Raw genomic sequence first — 24,547 nt, 5'->3', positions numbered from 1 at the left:
TTCTCCAGGGGAACTTCCTAACCCAAGGATTGAACCTGGATGTCCCACATTAAAGGCAGATTCTTCAGCATCTGAGGCACCAGATCAGTGGGATAAGAACAGCCAAATGGGTCATCCTTCAGAATTTGACTTTGAGCCCACAAAATCCTTTGAGTGTTTAAAGCGCCTGTCTTCAATTTCTTGGCTGGAGGGTTTTTTGGGTTTTTTTTGGTTTTTTTTTTTGGTTATGCTGGAACCTAGTTGCTTGTTCTAGTTGCAGAGAGCTGGGGGCTACTTTTTGTTGAGATGGCTCAGGCTTCTCATCGCAGTGGCTTCTCTTCTTGCAGGGCATAAGCTGTAGTCACACAGGCTTCAGTTGTCATGGTACTTGGGCTCAGTAGTTGCCACTCCCAGGCCCTAGAGTGTGGGCTCAGTAGCTGTGGCCCATGGGCTGGTTGCTCTGAGGCATGTGGAATCTTCTCAGATCAGGGGTAGAACCCTGTCTCCTGCATTGGCAGAAGGATTCTTATCCACTGTACTACCAGGGAAGTCCTTGCCTGCAGAGTTCTGAAAAGCACGTATTTACATAGTGAAAAGCCTGGGTATTATGTGTGTAAGATATTTTAACATTGGAAATAATGAGGGGAAAAGAAAGAGGTATTGTGAGTGCTTTACTTATTACCAACCTAAATGTAAATAAGGCACCAAAAATCACTGGCTTTCATGTTCATTCTTTAAAAAAAAATTAATGACTTTATTTTTGAGTAATAAGGGAAAGGTAGAAGGAAGTATTTACTTGGTGTCATAAGATTTAAAAAGTCATTTCCCTGTTGTCAAGGAACCAGCAATAAATGTAGGACTTACAAACTGCAGGATCTAGGAGGCAATGCCATTTCTGTAATATCCACTAATGCTTTCATTTTTCTTTGGTTGAAATCACCCTGGCTTCTAAAAAAAGGAAAAGCTTAAGTGTTTTTCCTTAATAGAAAAAGCTTAGAATTACTGTAAATGATGATCTCAGGTAAGAAATCCTAATGGTATGTAAACTCTTTCCATATGAAAATTAGATTTGAGCACATCCGGTTTCTGCACTTTCTAAGAGTGGGAAGAAGGTTTCTTTCCAAGAATATGACTGAAATATACGCAGAGAAAAATAAAATTTTCTTGAACAATCACATTTAGAGGTACCCATTTGGAGTAATGATCTTAACGTTCCTATCAATTAATAGACTTGAATTGCAGTTAGAACGGATTCTCGTCGTGACATCGTATTAGCCCTTTTCTCCTGTTCTGCTGCCCAGCTCTTCTCCTGTAACCACAGTGGTCCATTTCTGCTCATTTGGTTCGGTGGAGAATCTGTTCAGTTAAGTTCCTGCTCTGTCAGGGCCCCATGCTCAGCCCTGGAGTGACAGTGACCATGGGAATATGACATTCTCAGCCCCTGCTCAAATGACACTGGCCCTGCTGGGCTAGGGGGTGAAATGGAGAGAGAGCATTTCTGTGCAAGGTGTCAGGACCCTGAGAGGGCTGTATCCGGATGGGCTCAGAGCCCCCACAAAGCTGCAGCAGCTCCAGCCTCAGGAAGCTTTGATGCCAAGCCCCCTCGCACTGTTTCACCTGTTACTGACCACCTGACTGGTCCACAGGATGCAAGGAGTTACATACATCATCTTGGTCCTTCAGAGCCTAGGAGGAGGGAACCCCTAGCACCCAGCCAGGACAGGGGTCCGTGGTGGTACTCAAAGACAGGAGACCAGAGCAGGTGAACCGTCTGGTGGCTTCCTAGAGGAGCATATCTGACCTGGACCCTCAAAGGTGTGTGCAGTCCAAATGACAGAGGAAGGGGGCAGGCTGCGGGTGAGGACGCAGCACCCAGAGATTGTAGGATACGACTTGCTGCTCCTCCTCCCCTCTCCTTGAAAACTCCTCCGGGACCTTCATCAGCCCATCCTCCTTATGCTGCCTGCACCTCCCAGGCACAATCCCCACCTCTGACCACCACAAACTGATAAGCTCTTAGCATCTGAGCCACCAGATCAGTGGGGTACGATCTGCTGCGGTTGATGACACATAAGAGCAAGAATAAGGAACCCTGCTGCTGAAGAAGGGATCAAGACCAAGGGATCAGCAGAATTCACTGTCCTGTCCCCTGACCAGAGGGGCCCCCTGGGCTAATGGGAGACCTCTGCAAAGGCCAACATTGGATTTAACAGCTGGGGATTTTTCGTGCCTTGGGACTCAGTTCTGCAGGGGAAAGAGTTAACAGTGGTTGAGATTTGCAAGAGGCAGCGGGGCCCAGAGAGGTAGGTTGTGGGCCCTGCAGCGATGGCCACACCCTCCCTCGGTTTCAGCAAAGCTGTTCTGACCTTGCATTCCAGCCAGCACAGCCAAGCCTCAGGGACTGATGACCAGTCACTGCTTCCAGAGGTTCCCAAGGAGAAGGGAAGAAGGCTCTGCTGAAAAGTCCTTAAAGGCTTCTGAATTCTAGATAACATTAACCCCATGTTAAACACTAAGTTAATTGAGTGAACTTAGCCTTTCCCTAGTTCTTGAAAGTGAGAAAGTGTTAGTTGTTCAGTCATGTCCAATTCTTTGTGACCCCATGGACTGTAGCCCCCCAGGCTCCTCGGCCCATGGAGATTCTCCAGGCAAGAATACTGGAGTAGGTTTCCATTTCCTCCTCCAGAGGGTCTTCCTGACCCAGGGATCAAACGTGCACCTCCTGCATTGAAGGCGGGTTCTTCACGGTCTGAGCCATCCCTGGTTCCTAATCGCTAAGTAAACATCCTCCTGAAACACAACCTCCCTCAGAACGAATTTCTACCTTTTATCTAACAGCCCTCGTCCTAGGGAGCTTCCCTTAAGTCCAGTTCTCTCCTGACCCTGCAGGGCTGTCGGCACGCACTGTCATGGCCTGCTTCCCTCTGGGGGGGTTAAGGTGGCTGAGGAGATGTCTGAGGCCCCTGCCCTCCTGCACAGGCTCTCCCCTGCTAAAAGGGTTGGGGTGCCACTGACAACGCAGTGTATCAGCCACTGGTCTGCATCGTCACCAACGCCTCTCCAGTCCCTCTGCAGAGGATTTCTCTAGTGCACAAGTTCATTCACGGCCTCAGTCCCCTGCCCGTGGCCTGAGGTAAATATCTTTGGGGAAGGCAGGTCAGAGGAAGCAGAGAAATAGTCCAGGGCAGGCGTGTGGGGAGAAAGGACACAAGGGCACTGTGTCACCAGATGCTCCAAAATAAAACCCTGCCCTGGACCACAGGCTGCAGGAGTCCGGCCTCTGCGTGTATCTCCGGCGGAGTTTCGTCACGGTGTCTGCCTCTTTCATAAAGACAATTTGGGCACACATATATTGCAAGATCCCTCATAGAGCTCTCAGAGGACCCCTGAAACTCTAAAATTTTCTGAAACTCACACTCAGCTGGCGGGACAGAGCTGTGATGGGGAGCCTCCTGGGTTGGAGACCAGCCTTGGGAACCGGGCAGCCTGAGATTTCCCTGGAACAGGGAGTGCAGTGCAGGTGGGAGGGAGGGAATTCTGGTTCAGATGGTCCGATGGGGAGAGAAAAAGAGCGGTGAGGGGGCCTGACAGGGCTGGAAGGCACTTGCTCAGCCTCAGCTTTCTGAGGGCCTGGTCCTCGAAGCCGCAGTCAAGGTCAGTGCAAAGTGAGTACAGGGGAGCAACTGCCATGAGTTGAGGCCAGGCCATGAGGAGGTTTGTGTACTTTAGAAGCAGCAGGGACAACGTAGATTTGAGATAGACTGAAGCGAGGTGGGAAATAGAATCTAGAGGAATGACGGGATGGAGGGAGTAAGCGATTTCAGTGAGATCTGGAGTGTGAGAAGGGGTGGAGACAGAAATGGGTTCAAGAGAAAGCTGAACAAGCTGGAAGGAGGAGAGAGGGGAAGCCAAACCCTGCGTACAGATGAGCAGGTGGACATGGAATTCAGCAGTGAATGTTGGATTTTAGGTGGGGAGGTAGTGGGATCTGGTTTGGGGCATGTAACAGTGGAGGATAAGGTCACAGTGGTCATCCTTGGGAGCAGATGAAGAGATTAGAGGGTGCAAAAGATCAGAGAGTTGGGGGCAGGATCTTAGGACTGCATCAGCTTCTGAGGAGTGACCAGAAGAGGTGGATTCATCAAAGAAATTCAAAGTTAAAGAGACCCTCAAGAGGCCAGAGAGCCATGCACGGAGCATGTCTAAGAAGGAGTATCACGTAAATGTCACATAAGTCAAAGTGACCAAGTAAGACCAAGAAACAAGGGTGTCCCCCAAACCCTTAACCGGTTATGCCTGCATATGCAGACATCTGTCATCTGGGGAAAGTTCTACTCTTGCTGGTCAAGAGTATGAATGCTTTGTTAGGACTTAAAATGACTATTTGGCCAGAATTTAACTCCTTTGCAGATAATGACAAGCCTTTGATTTGTGCCTGTAGCTATCATGGGGACACATTGCAGCTCCACCCCTTAGCTGTGTCTACAGACTACTCAGTCTGTTACATTTTTGGGGGGCACACCGGCGTGGCATGCACAGCTTTCTGGACCTGGGACCCAGGGATTGAACCCATGCCCCCTGCAATGGGAAGCACAGAGTTTTAACACCTGGGCCACCAGGGAAGTCCAAGCTCCCAATCCATCCCTCTCCCTTGGCAACCACAAATCAGTTCTCTGTGTCTGTGAGTCTATGTTGTAAATAAATTCATTTGTGTCATATTTTAAATTCAACATAAAAGTGACATCATATGATACTTGCCTTTCTCCTTCTGACTTTCTAAGTATGATCATCTCTAGGTCCATCTCCGTTGCTGCAAATGGTATTATGTCATTCTCTTTTTTTGGCTACGCCGTGGCTCCCAAGGCTTATGGGATCTTAGTTCCCCAACTAGGGATTGAACCTGGGCCCTTGATAGTGAAAGCACCACGTCCCACCTACTGGGCCACCAGCGAATTCCTTCATTTTTTTTTTTCTAATGTTTTAGCTGCACTGGGTCTTTATTGCTGTTCGTTGGCTTTCTGTGGTTGCAGCAAGCGAGGGCTACTCTAGAGTTGCAGTGCAGGGGCTTCTGACTGCAGTGGCTTCTCTCGTTGCAGAGCACAGGTTTTAGGGTGCATGAGCTTCAGTAGTTGTGGTGTGAAGGCTCGGTAGTTATGACACACCGGCCCTTGTCGCCCCGCAGCATGTTGAATCTTCCCAGACCAGAAATCGAACCAGTGTTCCCTGCATTGGCAGGCAGATTCTTAACCCCTGGACTACAAGGGAGGTCCTCCTAGTTCTTTTTTATGGCTAAAAACATATTCCATTGTATATATGTGTGCCACATCTTCTTTATCCATTCATCTGTCGATGGACATTTAGTTTACTTCCATGTCTTGGATTGCGATTGCTATGAACATTGGGGTTTGTGTATCATTTTGAGTTATAGTTTTCTCTGGATATATATTCAGGAGTGGGATTGCTGGACCGTGTGGCAACTCAATTTTTTAAGGACCTTCCATACTCTTTCAATAGGCTGACAGGGTTTAATATGCATAGATTGTTTGATACATTTTTTATCACCATGAGAACAACTCCCCAAAGGATATCATTGGTGGATAGAGATGCAGGGGTTATACTGATCTGTTTAACTTTTTTTTTTTGGGGGGGGGGGTGCTGTGCTGGGTTTTTGTTGTTGCACATAGGCTTTCTCTAGTTGCGACCCAAGGGCTTCTCATTGCAGTAGGTTTTCTTGTTGTACAGCGCAGGCTTTAGGGCTTGCAGTCCTCAGTAGTTGGGGCACACGGGTCTAGTTGCCCTGTGGCACGTGGAATCTTCCCAGACCAAGGTTCAGATTGGTGTCCCCTGCATCAGTAGGCAGATTCTTAACCACTGGACCACCAGGGAAGTCCAGAGATGCATTTGAATGGGTTATCAAAGTTCCCATTGCAAAAGCCAATGTGTATACCTGAAAATTATAAGTAGAACATCTCATATACTTGACCTAATTTTCAGCCCTTTTCACTTTAAAAGAAGTGGTGAATTAGTATGTATGAGAAATTTTTTTAATTGAGGTTATTTGATATATGTATTCAGACCACCTGGATAAGTTTTATAGTGAAAAATTCTAGAAGCATCAGAGGTATTATGCAAAGTACTATGAAAATGGTAAAATTAAAGGTGAATTCACAAAATGCCTTGGTTTGAGGATCATCTACCAATCCCCCACCCAGTTCAATGAATAGATAATAGGATGCTTTCTCTTTAACACGGAACATAGATGGCTTTTCCTTCTCCTTACATTTAAGCGATCTGCTTATTAGGTTTGTGGCAGAGAGGGTGAGTAGATTCATATAATAGCCTCTGTCTGGGGCTTTCCTGGTTGCTGAGAGGTAAAAAAAAAAATCAGCCTGCCAATGCAGGAGACATGGGAGAATAAAACCTATGAGGAAAGAAAAAGAGGAGCAGGGCTGTCTGACAAGGAAAAAAGATGGGGATCTGTGCTCCCACTTTTTACTTACTTTGCTAGGTTTACTTATCTGCCTTTATGAGCCATATAAAGACTTTTCAACTTTCTATTTCTAGCACCTAGAATGTACCTGACTCACTGGAGGTGGTCAATAAATTAAGACGTTTATGTTCTCTTTTAGAAAAAGTAAAAAGAACTTACGTTATCCCATGGTGATTATTACAAGACAGAATGGGTAATAAAATTCCAATACTAATATTGAATATTGAGTAATTCCTGTGTATTAGCCACTATATAAAATGTTTTATGCATTTCCCCCCATAGAATTCCTACATTCCTAGGAGCTGAATATTGTTTGTTTGTCTACTTTAAAGATGAGGAAACTGAGAGAGTGACTCAGTTCTTTGCACAAGTATGCACAGTGTGTGTGTGGCAAAACAGGCATGTGGATCCATCAGTCAGGCTTTCTGACTGCAGGGCTCAAGCTCTTAATTACTATACATACCAGTTAGCATTTGGTCTGGAAAAGAGAAGCCACTCGAGGTGTTTCAAATAGGAAGACACTTAACACAGGACGTGAGTGACCTCCAAGTCCATCAGGAGGGTTAGGTAAGCTAGGTCAGGGGCCAGCTGGAAATCAGTGATCAGTTCTGGAAAGCCATGGATGAAAACTGCCAACGGTCATCTCAGATGTCTTGGCGTCTGCAGGTGTTATTCCCAGAAGGATCCTGGAAACCTCTCGAAGAGCCTCGTATCTACCACCTGCTGGAGCTTATACGCCTGCTTTCCACTGCCCCAGTGCAAACCTTCTGTTACCCTTCCACCTTCCAAATCCTATGCAGGCATCTCTCACTGGTGACATCTAACCCAAAACACTACAGGCAGGCAGAGGATGAGATGGCTGGATGGCATTGTCAACTCAATGGACATGAGTTTGAGCAAACTCCGGGAGATGGCGAAGGAGAGGGGAGCCTGGTGTGCTACAGTCCATGGGGTCACAAAGAGTCAGACATGACTTACCGACTGAACAACAGCAACAACTGTGCTGTACTGTCTTGAAGAAAGTTTGCGGATTTCTCCAGAGACCTTGGAAGGCAGGATAACCTATGGAAGCATCTCTATATCATCCCAGAGGCTGAAGAAAAAGACAGAAGGTGATCTCAGATGCCCCAGCATTGCCCATGGTTGCTGAAAACAATCACTAAGAATTCTGATCTATTAACTCATTAGTAAGGGTGAGTTGTACCCTACCCTAGGCATTCAGGAAGTGCCCACCTCCCTGGAAGCATTTGTATTCAAGTGGAAGTTGGAAATTCCACCTTGGGGGAAAGGTGAAGGCACTTGAGTTGATACATGGTCTTAATACAATGCACTAGTTCTGTACAAATTCAGATAAGATGTGGAGATTGCAGCGGCTTTAATGAAAAGGTGAGCATTTGTTTGGAATTAGGCATTGGTTTTCAACCCTGGCTGAATAGTACATTCATCTGGGATGCTTGCCAAAAATATCAATATTGGGACTTCCCTGGCAGTCCAGTGCTTAAGAGCATGCTTCCAATGCAAGGGGTGCAGTTTCCATCCTTGGTCAGGGAACTGAGATGCCATATCCTGTGCGGCAGGACAGACTGCACTGACGCTGGTGCCCAGGCTAGGTCCAATTAAACTAGCATCTCTGGGAAAGAGGCCCATGAGTCAGTGCTTTAACACAGGTAACGCTGACCTCATGGATGAGAAACCCTTAGGAGGCTTTCCAGTTTCCAGTGCGCTTTCACTTTTATCGTCTCATTTGTGTCTTGACTTTCATGCCTTTTTATTAGCGGACAGACTAAAACTCAGAGTTCGGGACTTTTTCCAAGGACCAGAGCTATTCAAGATATTCCCCTCTGCAGACGGTCCAGTTCGGTGTATTATGTGGTGGTTCCTATGTTTGGCTATAAATGAGAATCATCCTGGGAACTTTTAAAATTCTACATGCCCAAATCACATCCCAGATCTATTACATCAGAATGTGGGGGTGGAGTGGAAGCCTGGCACTGATATTTTTTAAAAGATCCCAAGTGATTCCATTGTGTAATAAAGTCTAGAAACCACTGTGTTAGGCCATACTCAGGGAACATGTGACGTGAGTGTAGTTCAGCATCCCTGCCTTTACGTATTAGGGGATTATGCTTGACTCTGTTTCCTAACCTTCACAGTGTATCTATTCAAATAAATCTGTTAATTAGAGGCTGTCTCAGCAGTCAACTTGTCAATAGCAATTGCCACAAAAATGCAAAAACTAGTATTGTGAACAGAAATAAATTACTTGCAAGGCAGAAAGTCACACTACAATAAAATGCCCATGGATCAATCAGTACAAACCTGCATAGACATACACAGACAGCACGCCCAGATAGGAAAACTTTTAAGTTTCTTTAGTTTAACTAAAACTGCTTCAAAACAGAATGCAGTTTTACCAAGTTCCAAAGATTCTATAACATATTTAATTAACTTTTATTTTCTTATTTATATACTTTATACTTACAGATATGTATGGAAAAGATCCTATATTTTTAACAGAACATTATACAATTAATAAAAGTAGTCAAATGATACAAAGTGGCTTTAGGTAGTTATAATTAATGTTGAGGATGAAATCACAAAATGGATTCAACATGATCCTTTTCCAGTCTCTGTATCTCATCTTCCCCACTTGTCCTAGCTGAGAGAAAACTTTGCTATAGGCTTCCGTCTGTGCACTATTTCTGCCAAGGCCCCACTTCCACCTGGCTGCCCTATGCTGGCTTTGTTACTTAGTTGCTTTCTTGTTTGTTTATTTTTATTGTTTGGTTTCTTTTGAGGAATGGTCAGGAGATAGGACTGTGTCTTTGTTATCCTTTTTTATACTATGTTTGAGGCAAGTTAATAAAATTCAGAGCACACTGAACTCTGAGCAATGAAACTGAATCTGGCTAAGGGATTATACAGATACATATATACATTTTTTTTGACTTGGGCTAAGGCAATGGCACCCCACTCCAGTACTCTTGCCTGGAAAATCCCATGGATGGAGGAGCCTGATGGGCTGCAGTCCATGGGGTCGATAAGAGTCGGACACAACTGAGCGACTTCACTTTCACTTTTCACTTTCATGCATTGGAGGAGGAAATGGCAACCCACTCCAGGACACGGGAGCCTGCTGGGCTGCCGTCTATGGGGTTGCACAGCGTTGGACACAACTGAAGCGACTTAGCAGCAGCAGCAGCAATATTGTGAGCAAAAGAACACGTCTTAACCTGCCTGCCCTATGTATGACCCCTCCAGATTCAATACATCCTTCCTGTCAAAAGTTATGAATGAAATAAGCAAACCACCTCCAAAATCACTAGTTAGGAAACAGAATAGGCAACCAGGTTTCCAATTTACTGACCATCAACATTTGGCATCACAGACTGGAGCCCAGTTGGTGCAGATCTCATTTCTCATTTCCCTCGGGGTAGGTACGCAATCCCCTTCTGAGAGGTTCATGTAAACAAATGCCCATGGTCAAGTCTGGGCAGCATGCTGCTGCTGCTGCTGCTAAGTCACTTCAGTCGTGTCCGACCCTGTGTGACCCCATAGACGGCAGCCCACCAGGCTCCTCCATCCATGGGATTTTCCAGGCAAGAGTACTGGAGTGGGGTGCCATTGCCTTCTCCAATGAATGAAAGTGAAAAGTGAAATTGAAGTCGCTCAGTCATGTCTGACTCTTAGCAACCCCATGCAGCATAGGAAACTCCAAGTTCCCAGTCAAGGTCCCCTGACCTCTCTCCCAGGTCTGCAGAACTTGAATTCATCACGCCTTGCTGCTGCTGCTAAGTCTTAGAAACCTCCAATTAGAATTAGAGGTATTAGAATCCTCTAATACCAAAAACATTAGTTCAGAAGCTAATTTTCTAAAAGTCCTTGTAACAGACAAAGATGGGAATTTTAAAACCAGCTTTGAGGTGCAAGCCTTCCCTATTAAAGTATTCTTTCTAAAGTGCAACTTGTTTTTTATAGAGATGATTGAGTCCAGCCAGCCCTCTTTCCCTGTAATTCTTTCAGAAGGAAGCAATTTTCAAGTCTAATAGTTCTGAGAAAGCTACTTTATAATCTACAGTGCCCTGAAGGGAAAAGAGGGAACATTTTCTTGTTTTCACAATCAACCCAACTGCGTGTTGTGCTCACAGCTTTTTGGGTGGAAAGAGGCTTGAACTGTTCAAGGAAACGGCCCAGCTGCCCGGATCCCCTTGCTAGAACTGCAATTCCAAATAAAAAGAACAGCCAGCACACTTTTAAAAATAGGTAACTATAAAAAAAAAAAAAAAAAAAGGGGGGGGGGATATTTCAAATAACTTTGGTAAGATGGGTCCATACTACATCTAAGAGAAGCGGGGACATGATCAATGAGAGAAAAGAGTAGACAGACTTACCCTGCTCCGTTTTCCAAGGCTGTGGCCCCTGAATGCACATCCTTCTGTGAACCGCCTGCAGCTGTGCACCGGTTTATCCTCACAGCTCTTTTGTAAGACACTGTGGTGTTTCAGGTCCCGAGCAGATAGTGTCCTCGGAATTGGGAGCAAGGTGGGTCACTGACATATTTAACTGGCCTTTGGGGTCCCTGTCCCCACCAGGAATTGTCAACGGGGGTGCACATGTACATCTGTTCTGACCAGACCCTTGCCTTTCTCCTGCTCATCTCCTCCACGCTCTTGAGTTATCAGGGTCTTTACCATCACAGGCTTGTGGTGTACCCCATGGGGAAGGAAATGTAGAGAAGAGTGACCCCTGAAAGAGGCAAAGAGGGGCTGAGGGTTGGGCGGTGGGCGGGGGGGGGCAGGGACGTGAAACTTCCTCGAGATACAAACAGTCCTCACTTCTGCAGAAGCTCTGAGCCTGTCTTGTCCAGTCTGGCAGCCACTGGCCAGACATGACTGTTGAGCCCTGAAAATGTGTATGTTATCACATTGAAATGATAATGTTGATTTATATATATTGAATATGTTGTAAAATTAATTTTACCTGTTTTTACTTTTTTTCACATGGCTATTAGAACATTTTAATGGCCTGTTAGGCTTGAACTGGGACTTCCTAGGTGGCTCATGTTGTAAAAAATCTGCGTGCCAATGCAGGAGATACAGGAGACGCAGGTTCGATCCATGGGTCGGGAAGATCCTCTGGAGGAGGAAATGGCAGCCCACTCCAGTATTCCTGCCTGGAAAACCCCATGGACAGAGGAGCCTGGCGGGCTACAGTCCAGGGGGTGGCAAAGAGTCGAACACGACTGAGCACAACTCTAAGGGGCCCACGGTGCTGCATTCATATTTGCTGGTTAATGCATAAACTCTGAAATCATACATAAGGAACTACAGACAGTGGTGACTTCGGGGGCCAGACTGGGAAGTAAGTAGGTAGGGACAGGAAGGAGGGAGACATTTCCCTGGATAGTTTATCTTCAGGGGGAGTCTTGAACCGTGTGTGTGTATCACTTTTCAAAAAGAACACCATAGGGGTGCAGGATATAATCTCCCTCCATCCCCGGGCCCACCATGCCGGGGCATCACCTTCCTTGACTCCAGCCGAGCCCTGCAGGAGCCTGAAGCCAGCACAGCCCTCCTCCTCTAGTGCCTTGCTCGGGGGCTCCCTGGGTCACCGGTCTCCATGCCTGGCTAACCCAACATTCTGAGGGCAGGTACGAGCCTTGGGAGCTTGTATCCAGTGAGTCAGGCTCAGCTGGTCGGGTGAATGAGCTCTTTTCCTTAGCAGATGTGGGAGTGAGTGAGAGGAGTTCTCCCTGGTTCTCTCTAGGATCCCACCCTTTGGCCCAGGTCAAACTGGGAGAGATCTGGGGAGGAATTCACACTGGGGTGTGTCTGAGTGTCAGGGCCGCAGGCCCCCCGACCCAGACCACAGGCCCCAGTAAGTCCTCAGAGGAGACTCGAGGGACCATCCCACAGGCTCTCTGCTCTCGGTGGCTGACTCGAGATGTGATAAACCTTTGTGGACAGGAGGTTACGGCCTAGCCCAGGGCTTCTCAAAGCGTGGCCTCTGGCCGGCAGCCTCTGCATCACCCGGGGACTTATTATAAATGCAAATATGGGGGGGCACATTCCCACACCTGGAGGCGGGCCCAGCCTCCTGTGTCTTAACAAGCCCTCAGGTGTCTAAAAACCGCTGGCCGGGGTTTGAGTCCCAAGGCTCCTGTGCAGGGAGCTTCCTGCTGCCCTAGGCACTGGAGGCCAGAACAATGGGCCTGCCAAGTTTGCTTTCCTCTGTAAACATTCTGCCACAGCACCTCAGGGTCCTTGCTGTCCCAGAAGACTGATCTGGTGAGAACTGCTCAGTATACTTGGCCGCCAGCTCCTTGTTTCAGTTACTTGGAAGAATGGCCTGTGACTACGTGCTTTTCTAAATGTGCCTTTGCAGTGGAACTCGGGGAAACATTGTTCCCTAGAAAGAATGAAGGCTCCTGCAGGCACAGAGTGTTTAAGACAACGTATGCTTCCAGTGCTGCACAGAACAGAGCCTAGAGCGCTTGGCGAAGGCTTGTTGGGGGTTCTCGGCAAATTGCTGTGCTGCTCTGCTCATCATTTAGCGTATGTGCTGTCTGATTTTATTTGTAGATGCTCTTAGGAGAAAAGAAAAATATGAGTCTAGTTTTTTTAAACTGCCCCTAAGCTGATAGATGTGTGTTTGGGATCACATTCCACTATAATAAGGAAGAATATAGAAAATATCTAGAGACAACGGGTTAGTTTATAACAGAAGAAAGAACACTTCCCTGGCCTTGAGCCAGGTGGGGAGCGGCCACCACCTCCCGGTCCAGTTCTCATGACCACCTGGCACAAGAACCTTTGTTCCTGGGAAGATGCTCAGTTATTATAGACTCAGTGTAGCTGGTGCTTGCCGGCAAGGCTCCATCCTTCACACCGTATCACACGAGAGATGTTTCTTATTGTTATTCAGTTGATAAGTTGTGTCTGACTCTTTGCGACCCCATGGACTGAAGCACACCAGGCTTTCCTGTCCTTCACGATCTCCCAGAATTTCCTCCAACTCATGTCCATTGAGTCAATGATGGCATCCAACCATCTCATCCTCTGCTGCCCACTTCTCTTCCTGCCCTAATCTTTCCCAGCATCAGGGGCTTTTCAAATGAGGAAAAGGTGATGCGAATATTTTGGCATTGGGTGGCCAAAGTATTGGAGCTTCAGCTGTAGCGTCAATCCTTCCAGTGAATATTTAGGGTTCATTTCCTTTAGGATTGTCTGGTTTGATCTCCTTGTTGTCCAAAGGACTCTCAAGAGTCTTCTCCAGCACCACAATTTGAAAGCATCAATTCTTTGGTGCTCAGCCTTCTTTATGATCCAGCTCTCACATCCGTACGTACTATTGGAAAAACCATAGCTTTGACTATACAGACCTATGTCAGCAAAGTGATATCTCTGATTTTTAATATGCTGTCTAGGTATGTCAGAGCTTTTCTCCCAAGGAGTAAATGTCTTTTAATTTTGTGGCTGCAGTCACCATCCACAGTGCTTTTGGAGCCCAAGAAAATAAAATCTGTCACCATTTCCATTTTTTCCCCATCTACTTTTCATGAGGCAATGAGACTGGATGCCATGATCTTAGACTTTTTAAAGTTGAATTTTAAGCCAACTTTTTCACTCTCATCAAAAGGCTTTTAGTTCTGCTTTGCTTTCTGCCATTAGGGTGGTGTCATCTGCATATCTGAGATGTTTCTAGAAATAGTCAAACATTCTATAGCACTCTACCCTCTAAAGGCACTGCCGTGTTCATTTTTATGTAAATTATGTGAAATGTTTCACCTGACATGTGAGGAAGTAGACATTCAAAGAAATAACCGGACTTCGCTCCAGGCTCCTGGCTCCAGGGTGGAACTTGGACCCTTTAATCAACCTGGCAGTTTTACTTTTAAATGAGTCATGTCAACTCAGATCCAGGGAACTCGCTAAACTCCCAACAGTCTGGCTGGACTTTCCACCCATTGGTAGAGGCAGAGAGTCAGAATTTAGAGCCACAAGAGTTTGTAGAGTTCATTTTATCCCAGCATAATTTTAGAGCTGAGGACACCATGTCCAGAATGAGTGACTGATTTGCCAAGTTCACAGAGCTCGTTAGGGAAAGAACTCAGACTCAGTGCTGCCAACCCCATCCCACCCCCCACTCCAGAGCCACAGGCTGCGTCCTTGTATTGGTGTTGCTTTTCACCTTCCTTTGATTTCCACTTATTCTATACTAATGTACTGATACCAGATAATAGACTACCTGGGCTTCCCTGCAATGCAGGATATCTGGGTTCAATCCCCGGGGCAGGAAGATCCCCTGGAGAAGGGTATGGCAACCCACTCCATACTCTTGCCTGGCGAATCCCATGGACAGAGGGCCTGACGGGCCTCTGCAAAGAGTCGGACATGACTGAACGACTAAGCACACACACGCATGAGACTATCTGCTTGATTGTCTCACTAGGGTCTGGCAGGATTCCTAAATGGGGGTGGCTTTTGTGAGGGTCTTAAGTGGTAGGAAATGAGATGCTGTCCCCTAGGGAAGACAGGCCTATATCAAGACAGCAGGTAGACTCAGTAGAAGAAAAGGACCATTGGAACTTAAGGTCCTTAAGAAAAAATTAGGCCATACACAGGAAAGCTATAGGACTCTTTCACCCCGGAGTGAACATGGATGAAAGAGCTCAGAAGACAGTTTGCAATTTCATGAACAGCTAGAACCAATCCTGGAAAGAGGGGATCCAGAAAGACTTGTGTGAGCAGATGCCATCTTCCCATGAACCAGCATCGCTTCGAAAGATGTCGACATGACATCTTTACCTCCCCTGGGTAGGATAGACTCAAAGTTGGAAGAGTCTCAGGCCGTCTGTATAGACCACCCTTTGTCTTGTTCCTGATCTCTACACTGGCTTCCAGACTAAGTTCCCTCACTTGTGACCTGGATGCACTACATCCCCAACTCTGGCTGAGCCTGTCCTAGGCCACCTGGGTTCTCAATTAACTGGGGAATGGCACAAGCTGAATTCTTCTGAACACAGAGAGGAAGGGTGTCACCTGTTAGTGAAAATAAGCCCAGGCAGATGGTAGCGGTAACCTTGACAGAGCAGTGGACTTCAGAAACAAGGAGATGAGTTTTATAAGTTCCCCTCCTGTGTTCCAAACAGCAGAGAGGAAGGCTCAGGGAATTCCTTCAGAGGGATAAACTTGCATGACAGGTAGGTTTAACATACCACAGCTAATTGTTAGAATAGATATTTGCATATATGAATATGTTTAATAGGGAGTCATAAGCATTTGTCTTTGACTTTAAATCTCAAACAGGTGGAGATTGTAGAAGCACCAGCTATAGAAACAAATCTGCAAACCAAACGGCCCAATTAAAAATCCGATTTTTAAGAAGCCATTAAGAACATGAAATGAACGTTTAAAGACTAAAGGATTCAGATCTGATAAAGGTCCCAAATGACAAGCAATTCCGGGGAAATACTATTAATTAAAAACCAGTGCTGTGTGAAATGACTGCCATCATATTTGAAGGTAGTTAATGTGGCTGTTTGCAATACCTGTGTAAAAAGATGAGCCCTAGGAGCAGCTGGCCATCTGTGAAGGGTAGGCTACTATTTCTGCTTCCTGAGGAATTGTGAACATCAAAAATATAAGCAGCAGCCACAACATAAAGCTGTGTGTGTGTGAGAGCTCAGTCATGTACGAATCTTTACAACCCCACGGACTATAGCCCGCCAGTCTCCCCTGTCCATGGGATTTCCCAGGCAAGAATACTGGAGTGGGTTGCCATTTCCTCCTCCAGGGGATCTTCCCCACCAAGGGGTCTGCCTGGCAGATTCTTTACCACTGAGCCAGAGCTACCATCTTCAAATATTAAAGTTGCAAGTGCATGCTTCATACTAAGTTACTTCAGTCATGTCTGACTCTGCAGCCCTCTAGACTGGGACCCGCCAGGCTCCTCTGTCCAAATTGAAAGGGTTGTATTGAAATCCTCACTTTTCTGAGAGCCTTACCTTCAGATGAGGCAATTGAGTTCTATGAGAATTGGTTATGCCAGACCTTCAAAATGTTAAGGCCCTTAAAAATGCTGGTACTGGTTTGAATGTAATGTGTGAGAAGAACCAGCCCTGGAAGACAGTATGCTTTCCAAAGAGGTGCCCACCACGAAAGAATGCAGAAAACAGAATGAGTAAGTGATTGGGAGTTTGGATGGCGATCCTGCTGTCAGTCGTGAGGCAGTGTTTTCATTCATCCTTCACTTCCAGAAACAGCGGTCCACCCGAGGTGGGATTGGCCAACTGTGAAGGGAAGTGTTTGTACTGGGTTCCCCATCAGAACTCAGAGGCAGACAACCACACACCCTCTTCTCTGCACAGCTCCCAGATGGTGGTATAGCAATAAAATAGTGCAGGAGACACAGATTCGATCACGGGGTCAAGAACATCCCCTAGAGTAGGAAAAACACTCCAGTATTCTTGCCCAGGAAGTCCCATGGACAGAGGAGCCTGGTGGGCTACAGTCCATGGCGTCGCTAAAGAGTCAGACACAACTGAGCGTGCACACACACTCAGCTCTCAGGGGGCATGTTGTAACCTTGCTGGGACATTAATGTTAGGAAACTGTTGTCTACACATTGTCCCAGTGAGAAACGAACAGGATCTGAATCACCTAGATGTATGTTTAAAATAAAGTCCCGCCTCAGTCCTGCAGGGTCCTGGTTCTCAGCTGCCCGACCAGACTCCACAGTGAAGTCACCACCAGGTACTGACCAGAAGTGGTCCAGACACAGTGGGACAGTTCCTCGGGCACTCAGGACGTGAAGTCCAGGTTTCGCTGCACCTCTGGCTGCACCTCTGCTCTCTGGCCTTCATTTGCAGAGTTTTATCAACTGTTTTATCTCAGCATCCCTATTGTCATCAGATTGTGAGCCCTGCTAAGGGACTCTGTGTCATGTGACCAACCACAGGCTCCAGGACATATCTCCTGTGCGCTCAGACTGATGGCTATGCTTTTTGCCCTGTGTAGACATAAAGTCACATCAGATCCATCAACCATGGCAGCAATTATATCCTGAAATATGTTCCCCTTCCACAATCTCCAGAAAACGTCATCTTTTCTTCTCAGGATGGCCTGGAAATAGAGCAAATGGCTTAGTTTTAAGGCGTTATTACAGAAGCATCTTCTGTCCCAAATTGCTGACACGTGCAAGTTTCCTAAATGCTCCAAGGCTTTATCCTCAGAGGTAAAGGAGGAATATTCATGAAAAATGAACACGTGTTGAATGTTGGTTCTGGACTGGCTTCTGCACTAAGCCCTTTCCAAGGATTGTGTAATGATTTCTCAGGAAACCCACTGAGAAAGGACCTGCTGAATGCAAAGCCAGGATTCCTCCCAGGGTGGTCCGACTTCAGAGCGCATGGTCTGACCCCTGAGGACCACTGCCCCGGCAGCATCCACCTCAAGGAGATGCTGTGGGATTGAATGAGGTCACGTCTATAAAGTGCTCAGCAGGCCTGCCACCTTGGGAGCTGCTACTGTTGGACAGGAGCTGGGATCCCTAGGAGGGTACTGCAGGGATGTCTAGGGGAAGGGCCGACGGACGTGGAGAGGGGGGCCTGGTGGGGCCCAGCTGGAGGGGTTTAGAGATGCAGGCGTGCGCGGGGTGCCCTGCGAGCCAACGGTGCTGTAGCACAAGCCCTCCTCTTCCGCCCCAGTCACCGAGCTCAGTGCTTCAGAGTGCTGGAGTCGGCCTTCACCCCTGCCCTGCGTCCTCACCAACACTTAGCTCGCATTTTCTTTCACTCTTGGCTTAAAGCTTTTGTTGTTACTTATTGTTGTTTAACTTACTTAAGCTCATCTATTTCCTTTAGAAAACAGATGATAAATATGTGGTCAATGGGTGGGACTGGAGTTGGAGCAGACTGCTCTGATGGTGCGTGTGGATGTGGGTGGAGGGCGGCCTCCAGCCACAGTCTGCACCCAGTGGGGACAGTCCTGAGGGTCTTAGGTGGTCCCAGCTTTTCTCTTTTCCTCTCTAACCTCAGATACTCTTCAGGTCCTCCTCAGGCTAAGAAGCCACGTTGACATTTCCCAGCATTGAGAGGGACAAGCGCTGTGCTTTGGAAGTTGAGTCACAAGGACTCTGCTGTGGCCAGGACAGAGCAGAAGGGCCGGGCGTGTCCTCGGGGGGCCTTGAGCCTGAGTCGCCTCAGCATGTGCCTGTTGGCATCTGAGCTCTGGGTGGTGTGACTGTCTGCAAGACTGCGGTCCCAGGTGCTGCTGGCAGAGGCTTCCTGGGGTGCTGTGCAGTGTGGATAAGCTGTCGAACTCGGTGTTCCCACCACCAGTTTCTCCTGTTTCAAGACATTCTGGACTTTAATTGGATTCTCAGAGGCAAGCGGCCGCATACTCTTTTCTCTGCACAGCTCCCAGGGACCAGCTCACAGAAGACTGGTGTGCAATCAAGCTAAAAACCCTGGCTCTGGGGCATGTCGGAGTGTCTTCCTCTGGTTGACAGTGGTCTTCAAATCTGTACACAGTGTTGTCCATACAAAGATAAACTCCTCAGTCACCCTTGACATGACTTCCATCTAACAAGGGCTCCTTAACCATGATGATATGTCCTTCCCTCCACCTTCCCACCCTCAGTGCTTACAGAGCAGTCCTCGAGATTAAACCAAGTTTCAGGTGACACTTGACCCCAAGACAGGCAGTGGGGGAAAGAAGCTGTCCTTTTCATCAGAAAGGAATTATGCCTTTAGGTAGGAAAGTCATCTTGTGATAGGTGCCCAGGCAACCAATGGGTATTGTACTCTGTGCCACCACCCTGCTGGTCACTAGGGTCCCAGGACGAAGGACACACAGTCCCAGAAAATGCTCTAATAAATCCCAGTGGAGTCTCTTCTCTGGGAAGCCCACGTACGATTTCATGAGGTTGGGGGAAGTGAGTGATAAGCCACACGGATGTAGAGGCAGTTACAGTGCAGCTGTGCAGCCTTTGCTGGTGCTTGGCTTGTTTGCTTCTGGCTTAAGTAATAACGAAGGATACCACTTGCTCCTGGTAGAATGGCCACAACTGCGGGAGGATTTGGTGCCCTAATGGTTATGGCTTACATGGTACAGGAAAATTGCTCGGAAACTTCACAGTCGTGCTCTTTAGAACAAATGCAAGAGTTTTTCTACCTTAGGAAATGAGGGGCCTGAAATTTATCTTGTGGACTCAAAGAATCTAAAACAGGACTGGACCTTGCAGATGCCCAGATTTATAACCCTTCACTTTACCAAGAGGGAAATGGGGCTGGTGAGGGGCTGTTTGGGGCAGAACTGAGCCCACACCCTGCCCTGGCAGATCTTTACCCCAAGCTTGTCCCAAAAGTCACTGAAATTACTACAACTATTCAGAAGGGACTTCCATTTCTAGTGGTTAAGACTCTGCCTTTCAAGGCAAGAGGTGGAGGTTCAATTCCTGGTCAGGGAGCTAAGCTCCCACATGCCTCCTGGCTGAAAAACACACACACGCACACACACCAAAGCGTAAAACAAAAGCAATATTGTAACAAATTCAATAAAGACTTTTAAAATGGTTTCTATCAAAAAAGAAATCGTTAAATAATCAGAGGAATTTATCAACGATAGGCCTATAATTAACTTTTAAAGGAAACAATACATTTTAGGGGTCAGGCTTTGGACTTTTAAAAAGAGATTTATTTTATTTATTTGGCTGCGCTGGATCTCAGCTGCAGCATCTGACCCTTAATTGTGTCACGTGGATCCAGTTCCCCAACCAGGGATGGGGCCTGGGCGCTCTGCATCAGGGCACAGAGCCTTACCCCTGAGCCACCAGGGGAGTCCCAGGCTTTGGACTATGAAGGTAACTTCAGAGAGGACAGCGAGGCCTTTTGAGCACAGGGACTCAGTGGCCTCCAGACTGATCCCTAGAGCCCCGGTGTCCGTCCCAAATCGGACTCTCCCTATTGCTTCAGGCAGAGCAGTTTTCCACTCATCTGGGTTTAGATGTGCTTCTTAGTGAGATTTCTTTTGAATGACGTCCTGTGAAAACAATTATTCTATAAAGAAATAAATCAGCAGTGCTGATAAGAGTACAGTTTCATCATCATCAGAAATAATAACATTTGAATTTTGTTTCTTTTTAAAATTTAATTTTTTATATATCTATCATCATCCTGTATTTTTTTTATTTTATTTTATTTAACTTTACAATATTGTATTGGTTTTGCCATATATCAAGATGAATCTGCCACAGGTATACATGTGTTCCCCATCCTGAACCCTCCTCCCTCCCCATACCATCCCTCTGGGTCATCCCAGTGCACCAGCCCCAAGCATCCAGTATCATGCATCGAACCTGGACATTTGAGTATAGTTGATTTACAATATTGTGTTAGTTTCAGGTGTACAGCAAAGTGATTCAGTTATACATATACATGTATCTGTTCTTTTTCAGATTTTTTTTTTAATTTTTGACTTTTAACTTGTTGTTGTTCAGTCACTAACACATGTCCAACTCTTTGTGACCGCATGGACTGCAGGGCACCAGGCTTCCCTGTCCTTCACTGTCTCCCAGAGCTCACTCAAACTCATGTCCATTGAGTCAATGATGCCATCCAACCGTCTCATCCTCTGTCATCCCCTTCTCCTCCTGCCCTCAGTCTTACCCAGCATCAAGGTCTTTTCCAATGAGTCAGCTCTTTGCATCAGGTAGCCAAATTATTGAAGCTTCAGCTTCAGCATCAATCCTTCCAATGAATATCCAGGGTTGATTGATTTCCTTTAGGGTTGACTAGTTTGATCTTCTTACAGTCCAAGGCCCTCTCAAGAGTCTTCTCCAGCACCACAGTTTGAAAGCATGGATTTAACTTTCATGGTCCCAAAAATATGCTTTCCCACTGGATCTGTCATGATGCACCTGAGGGACGAGATATTTCAGAAAGTTTGCTGCTATTTGATTTTTCCCCATCCAGGAGGATGGTCAGACAGTGATTTTTCTCCAGATCTTTGATGGGGAACACCAAACAGCTGCATCGAGAACTGAAGTTTACTATTTTCTAGCTCTTGGCAAGGTTCTGCCCATTCTCCTCCTCTGTTTCCCGCCAATAATAATAGAGATATGGCCAAGCCCCTGCCACATGGGAAACAATGAACAAATAATTATGGAATTAAACTTTCACAAGGAAAAGCACCCGTTTGATTCTGTTTGTTTAAAACTTCGTATTCTTGAAGCTTCCTGTCATGTCCTACGGCTGTCCTGAGGGTTCATTTTCATAATGTGGCATTGGAGGAAAAGGGCTCAAAAGGAAACATTTTTTCAATAAGGAAATCTAATACACTCATTCCCCATCCTTCACTATCTCCTAGAGTTTGCTCAAGCTCATGTCCATCGAGTTGATGATGATATCCAACCATCTCATCCTTTATCGCCCCCTTCTCCTCCTGCCCTCAATCTTTCCTAGAAACAGGGTCTTTTCCAATGAGTCAGCTCTTCACATCAGGTGGCCAAAGTATTGGAGTTTCAACTTTAGCATCAGTCCTTCTGATGAATATTCAGGGTTGATTTCCTTTAGCATTGACTGGTTTGATCTCTGGTCCATAGGGCTGCAAAGAGTCAGAGACAACTTAGCGACTGAACAACTACACTCGTTACTGAAGCGTTGCTCTAACACAGGTATTTTGGTGCTGAAGTCCCTTGAATTTGCTAAGTATCTGTATCTTTGTGTTCCCTCTTTCAGAATGCTAGAAGATGACCTTAAGCTAAGCAGCGATGAAGAGGAGAATGAACAGGTAAGATTTTCTTTCATGTTGCAGTTCTTTGAATGTGACATGGTAACACTGACTGAGTAGACGGTCCTGGGTGTTGAGTCGTATGGATGCTAGATTGCAATACCCTTGGCTGCTGGGTGTCCTCTGCTGATGACAGGATTCTGTGCCGTTCAGCCAGTCTGTTCAAATATAAATATCTTGGCCTTTAATTTCCCTTAAAGCTGTAATTCTGTATCTTCATGGCGTTGAAGCCAACAGCAGCTATTTACATGGAAGCCGCCTGGGATCAGGCTTCAGTGTGAGATAGAAACTTTTTGGAAAGGTTACTGGCTTTCTGGAGATCAAATGTGTGAGTTTCACCTCATCAGCATGCAGTAAGCACGCTGTAGCATTAAATATTGAGAAGTCTTCCACAGATGCTATTAACACTGAGCAGGAGCGAATGCGGAGGTAAGCTAGAGTGATGAATAAAAAATAATCACACTCAGAATAGCCTGTTTGTCTTAAGTGATAAATGTGCTTGAAACGTTCTCCTCTGGTGTTGATTTATCAGCTCCAGACATCAGTCAGGGGTTTATAAATACTCTTCTGATCAGTCAGTTAAGGTGAAAAAATACCCACTTAACATTCATCACTTTCACTTCTGCATTTCAGGAAATGTTTGTATTTTAAAGCAAGTTTGAAAACTTGAAAGACAGATTTTCCTCCGCTTCTGTTTCCTTTTTCTCATCACCTATTTTGTATTGTGTCAAGCTGGGGTAAATGTGATCGGTAGAAATACAATTCAGAGAGGTTTTCTGTGTCATTTTTACATGTGATACAAGACACATGCACTGTTCAGTTGATCTTGGAATAGTGAATTTTATGCAGAGGTATCAGGGAATGCCACTCAGGTCACGCAGCCGTCTAGACATCCAAACGCAAATAAGGTACCGAGAGAGTGTACCAAAGAGAGATCAAAGTCAAAGGAAATATCCAGGAAGAGCATCTGAGCTGTGGGGTCACAGAAGAGCCTCCCACCCCGTAAAAGAAGGTGAGGCATCGCAGAACGGACTGAGTACAAGACAGAGCTCAGTGCAATTTGAAACGAGATGGGCCAGCAAAGAAAGGCCCAAGGGAAGGAGTTTTGAGCAAGGAGGACCACTCAGGCTTTTGGTTATTTAGAGATGGATCCATCTGTTTCTGGGTGCACCCAGCAGGCCAGACGTCCACAACCTGATGGTCTTGGCAGAACTAAGGAGTGAGTGGGTCATGTTGGTCATCATCTTTATATCTATAAGCAAATGATCTCACTTCTGTGTCTTTTTCCCCAGTGGACGTTCAGATTAAGTACATTCCATAGTGTACTTAATGTGGAATGTACCGCAAACATGTAGATTGTGTATACTTCATATTGAAAAAGTGGTTTACAGACTATTTCATTCAGCAAGTGTTAATTTGGAAAGAATTTCCTGGATTATTACCAGAAAATATTTCTACTGAAAACACAGTTTAAAAATTGAAGGATGGACCAGACAGATCGTCTAAGGCAGGGGAACTTTCAGTTTACCCATCTTGCTTTATTAGCTCCTCCTTTCCACTCTGTAGCCATGGAAAATGCTGTTCTGTGAATATACTGGTCAGGTCTTTCTTCTTGCTTTGGGTCCCTACATTTATACATCTTCCTGTCATTTGCAATGAAAGAATGAACGATTTTCATACCCTAATCCTCCCTTGTAATTAAGACTCCAGACCGTGGTTTTGTTTATGGCAGTTTAGTGATTGTCCTAACACTGAATATGTTATCCTTTATGTGTGTGTGTGTGTGTGTAGCTTGGCCTTTATATAATCACAAAATAACAATTCTCATGCTTTAAAAAAAAGACTAATGGGACTTTCCTGGTGGTTCAGTGGCTAAGACTCCGCACTTTCAATCAGGGGACCCAAATCTTTGATCCCACAGGCAGCAACTGAAGCCCCTACATGCCACAACGAAGAGCGGCACAGCCAAATAAATAAATAATAAAGTTTTTCAAAAGAAAAAAAGGAAAGTAGATAAATAAAGACTGATGATACAGAATTTTGTTTTCTCTTCAAGACCAAAATATGATTGTGCCCCCAAAAGAGTGGAGGCTGTGCACACACACAGCTCTCATACACAATCGCCTTCCTCTGGTATGGAGAGATAATTAAATATCTTACGTGAGTGAGTTTTGCAGATATAATCAGAGTCTGTCCCTTAGCCCCAAATTTTTCAAGAACTTTTCCCTGCCTTGGTAAATGCAGTGCACTGAAATCCTTGGCCTTTTCTTACATGATACCAGGTCGT

The 24,547-nt window shown here is 46.0% G+C and overlaps 1 protein-coding gene across 1 annotated transcript in view; it reads left to right on the top strand.

Moving 5' to 3' along the window:
- The window catches only part of AFF3 (AF4/FMR2 family, member 3), a 551,769-nt gene that overhangs the window by 396,312 nt on the left and 130,910 nt on the right, over positions 1-24,547 (top strand). Inside the window, exon 9 of the mRNA XM_010829861.1 lies at positions 22,209-22,260. Coding sequence (XP_010828163.1) covers positions 22,209-22,260 — 52 coding nt within the window. The remainder of the gene's footprint in view (positions 1-22,208; positions 22,261-24,547) is intronic.

The sequence above is a fragment of the Bison bison genome, unplaced genomic scaffold (genome assembly GCF_000754665.1).
Source record: "Bison bison bison isolate TAMUID 2011002044 unplaced genomic scaffold, Bison_UMD1.0 scf7180017864508, whole genome shotgun sequence".
In the NCBI taxonomy this organism is placed as follows: domain Eukaryota; kingdom Metazoa; phylum Chordata; class Mammalia; order Artiodactyla; family Bovidae; genus Bison; species Bison bison.
Note: the sequence above shows the minus strand (reverse complement) of the source record. Positions and strands in the feature narration are given on the sequence as shown.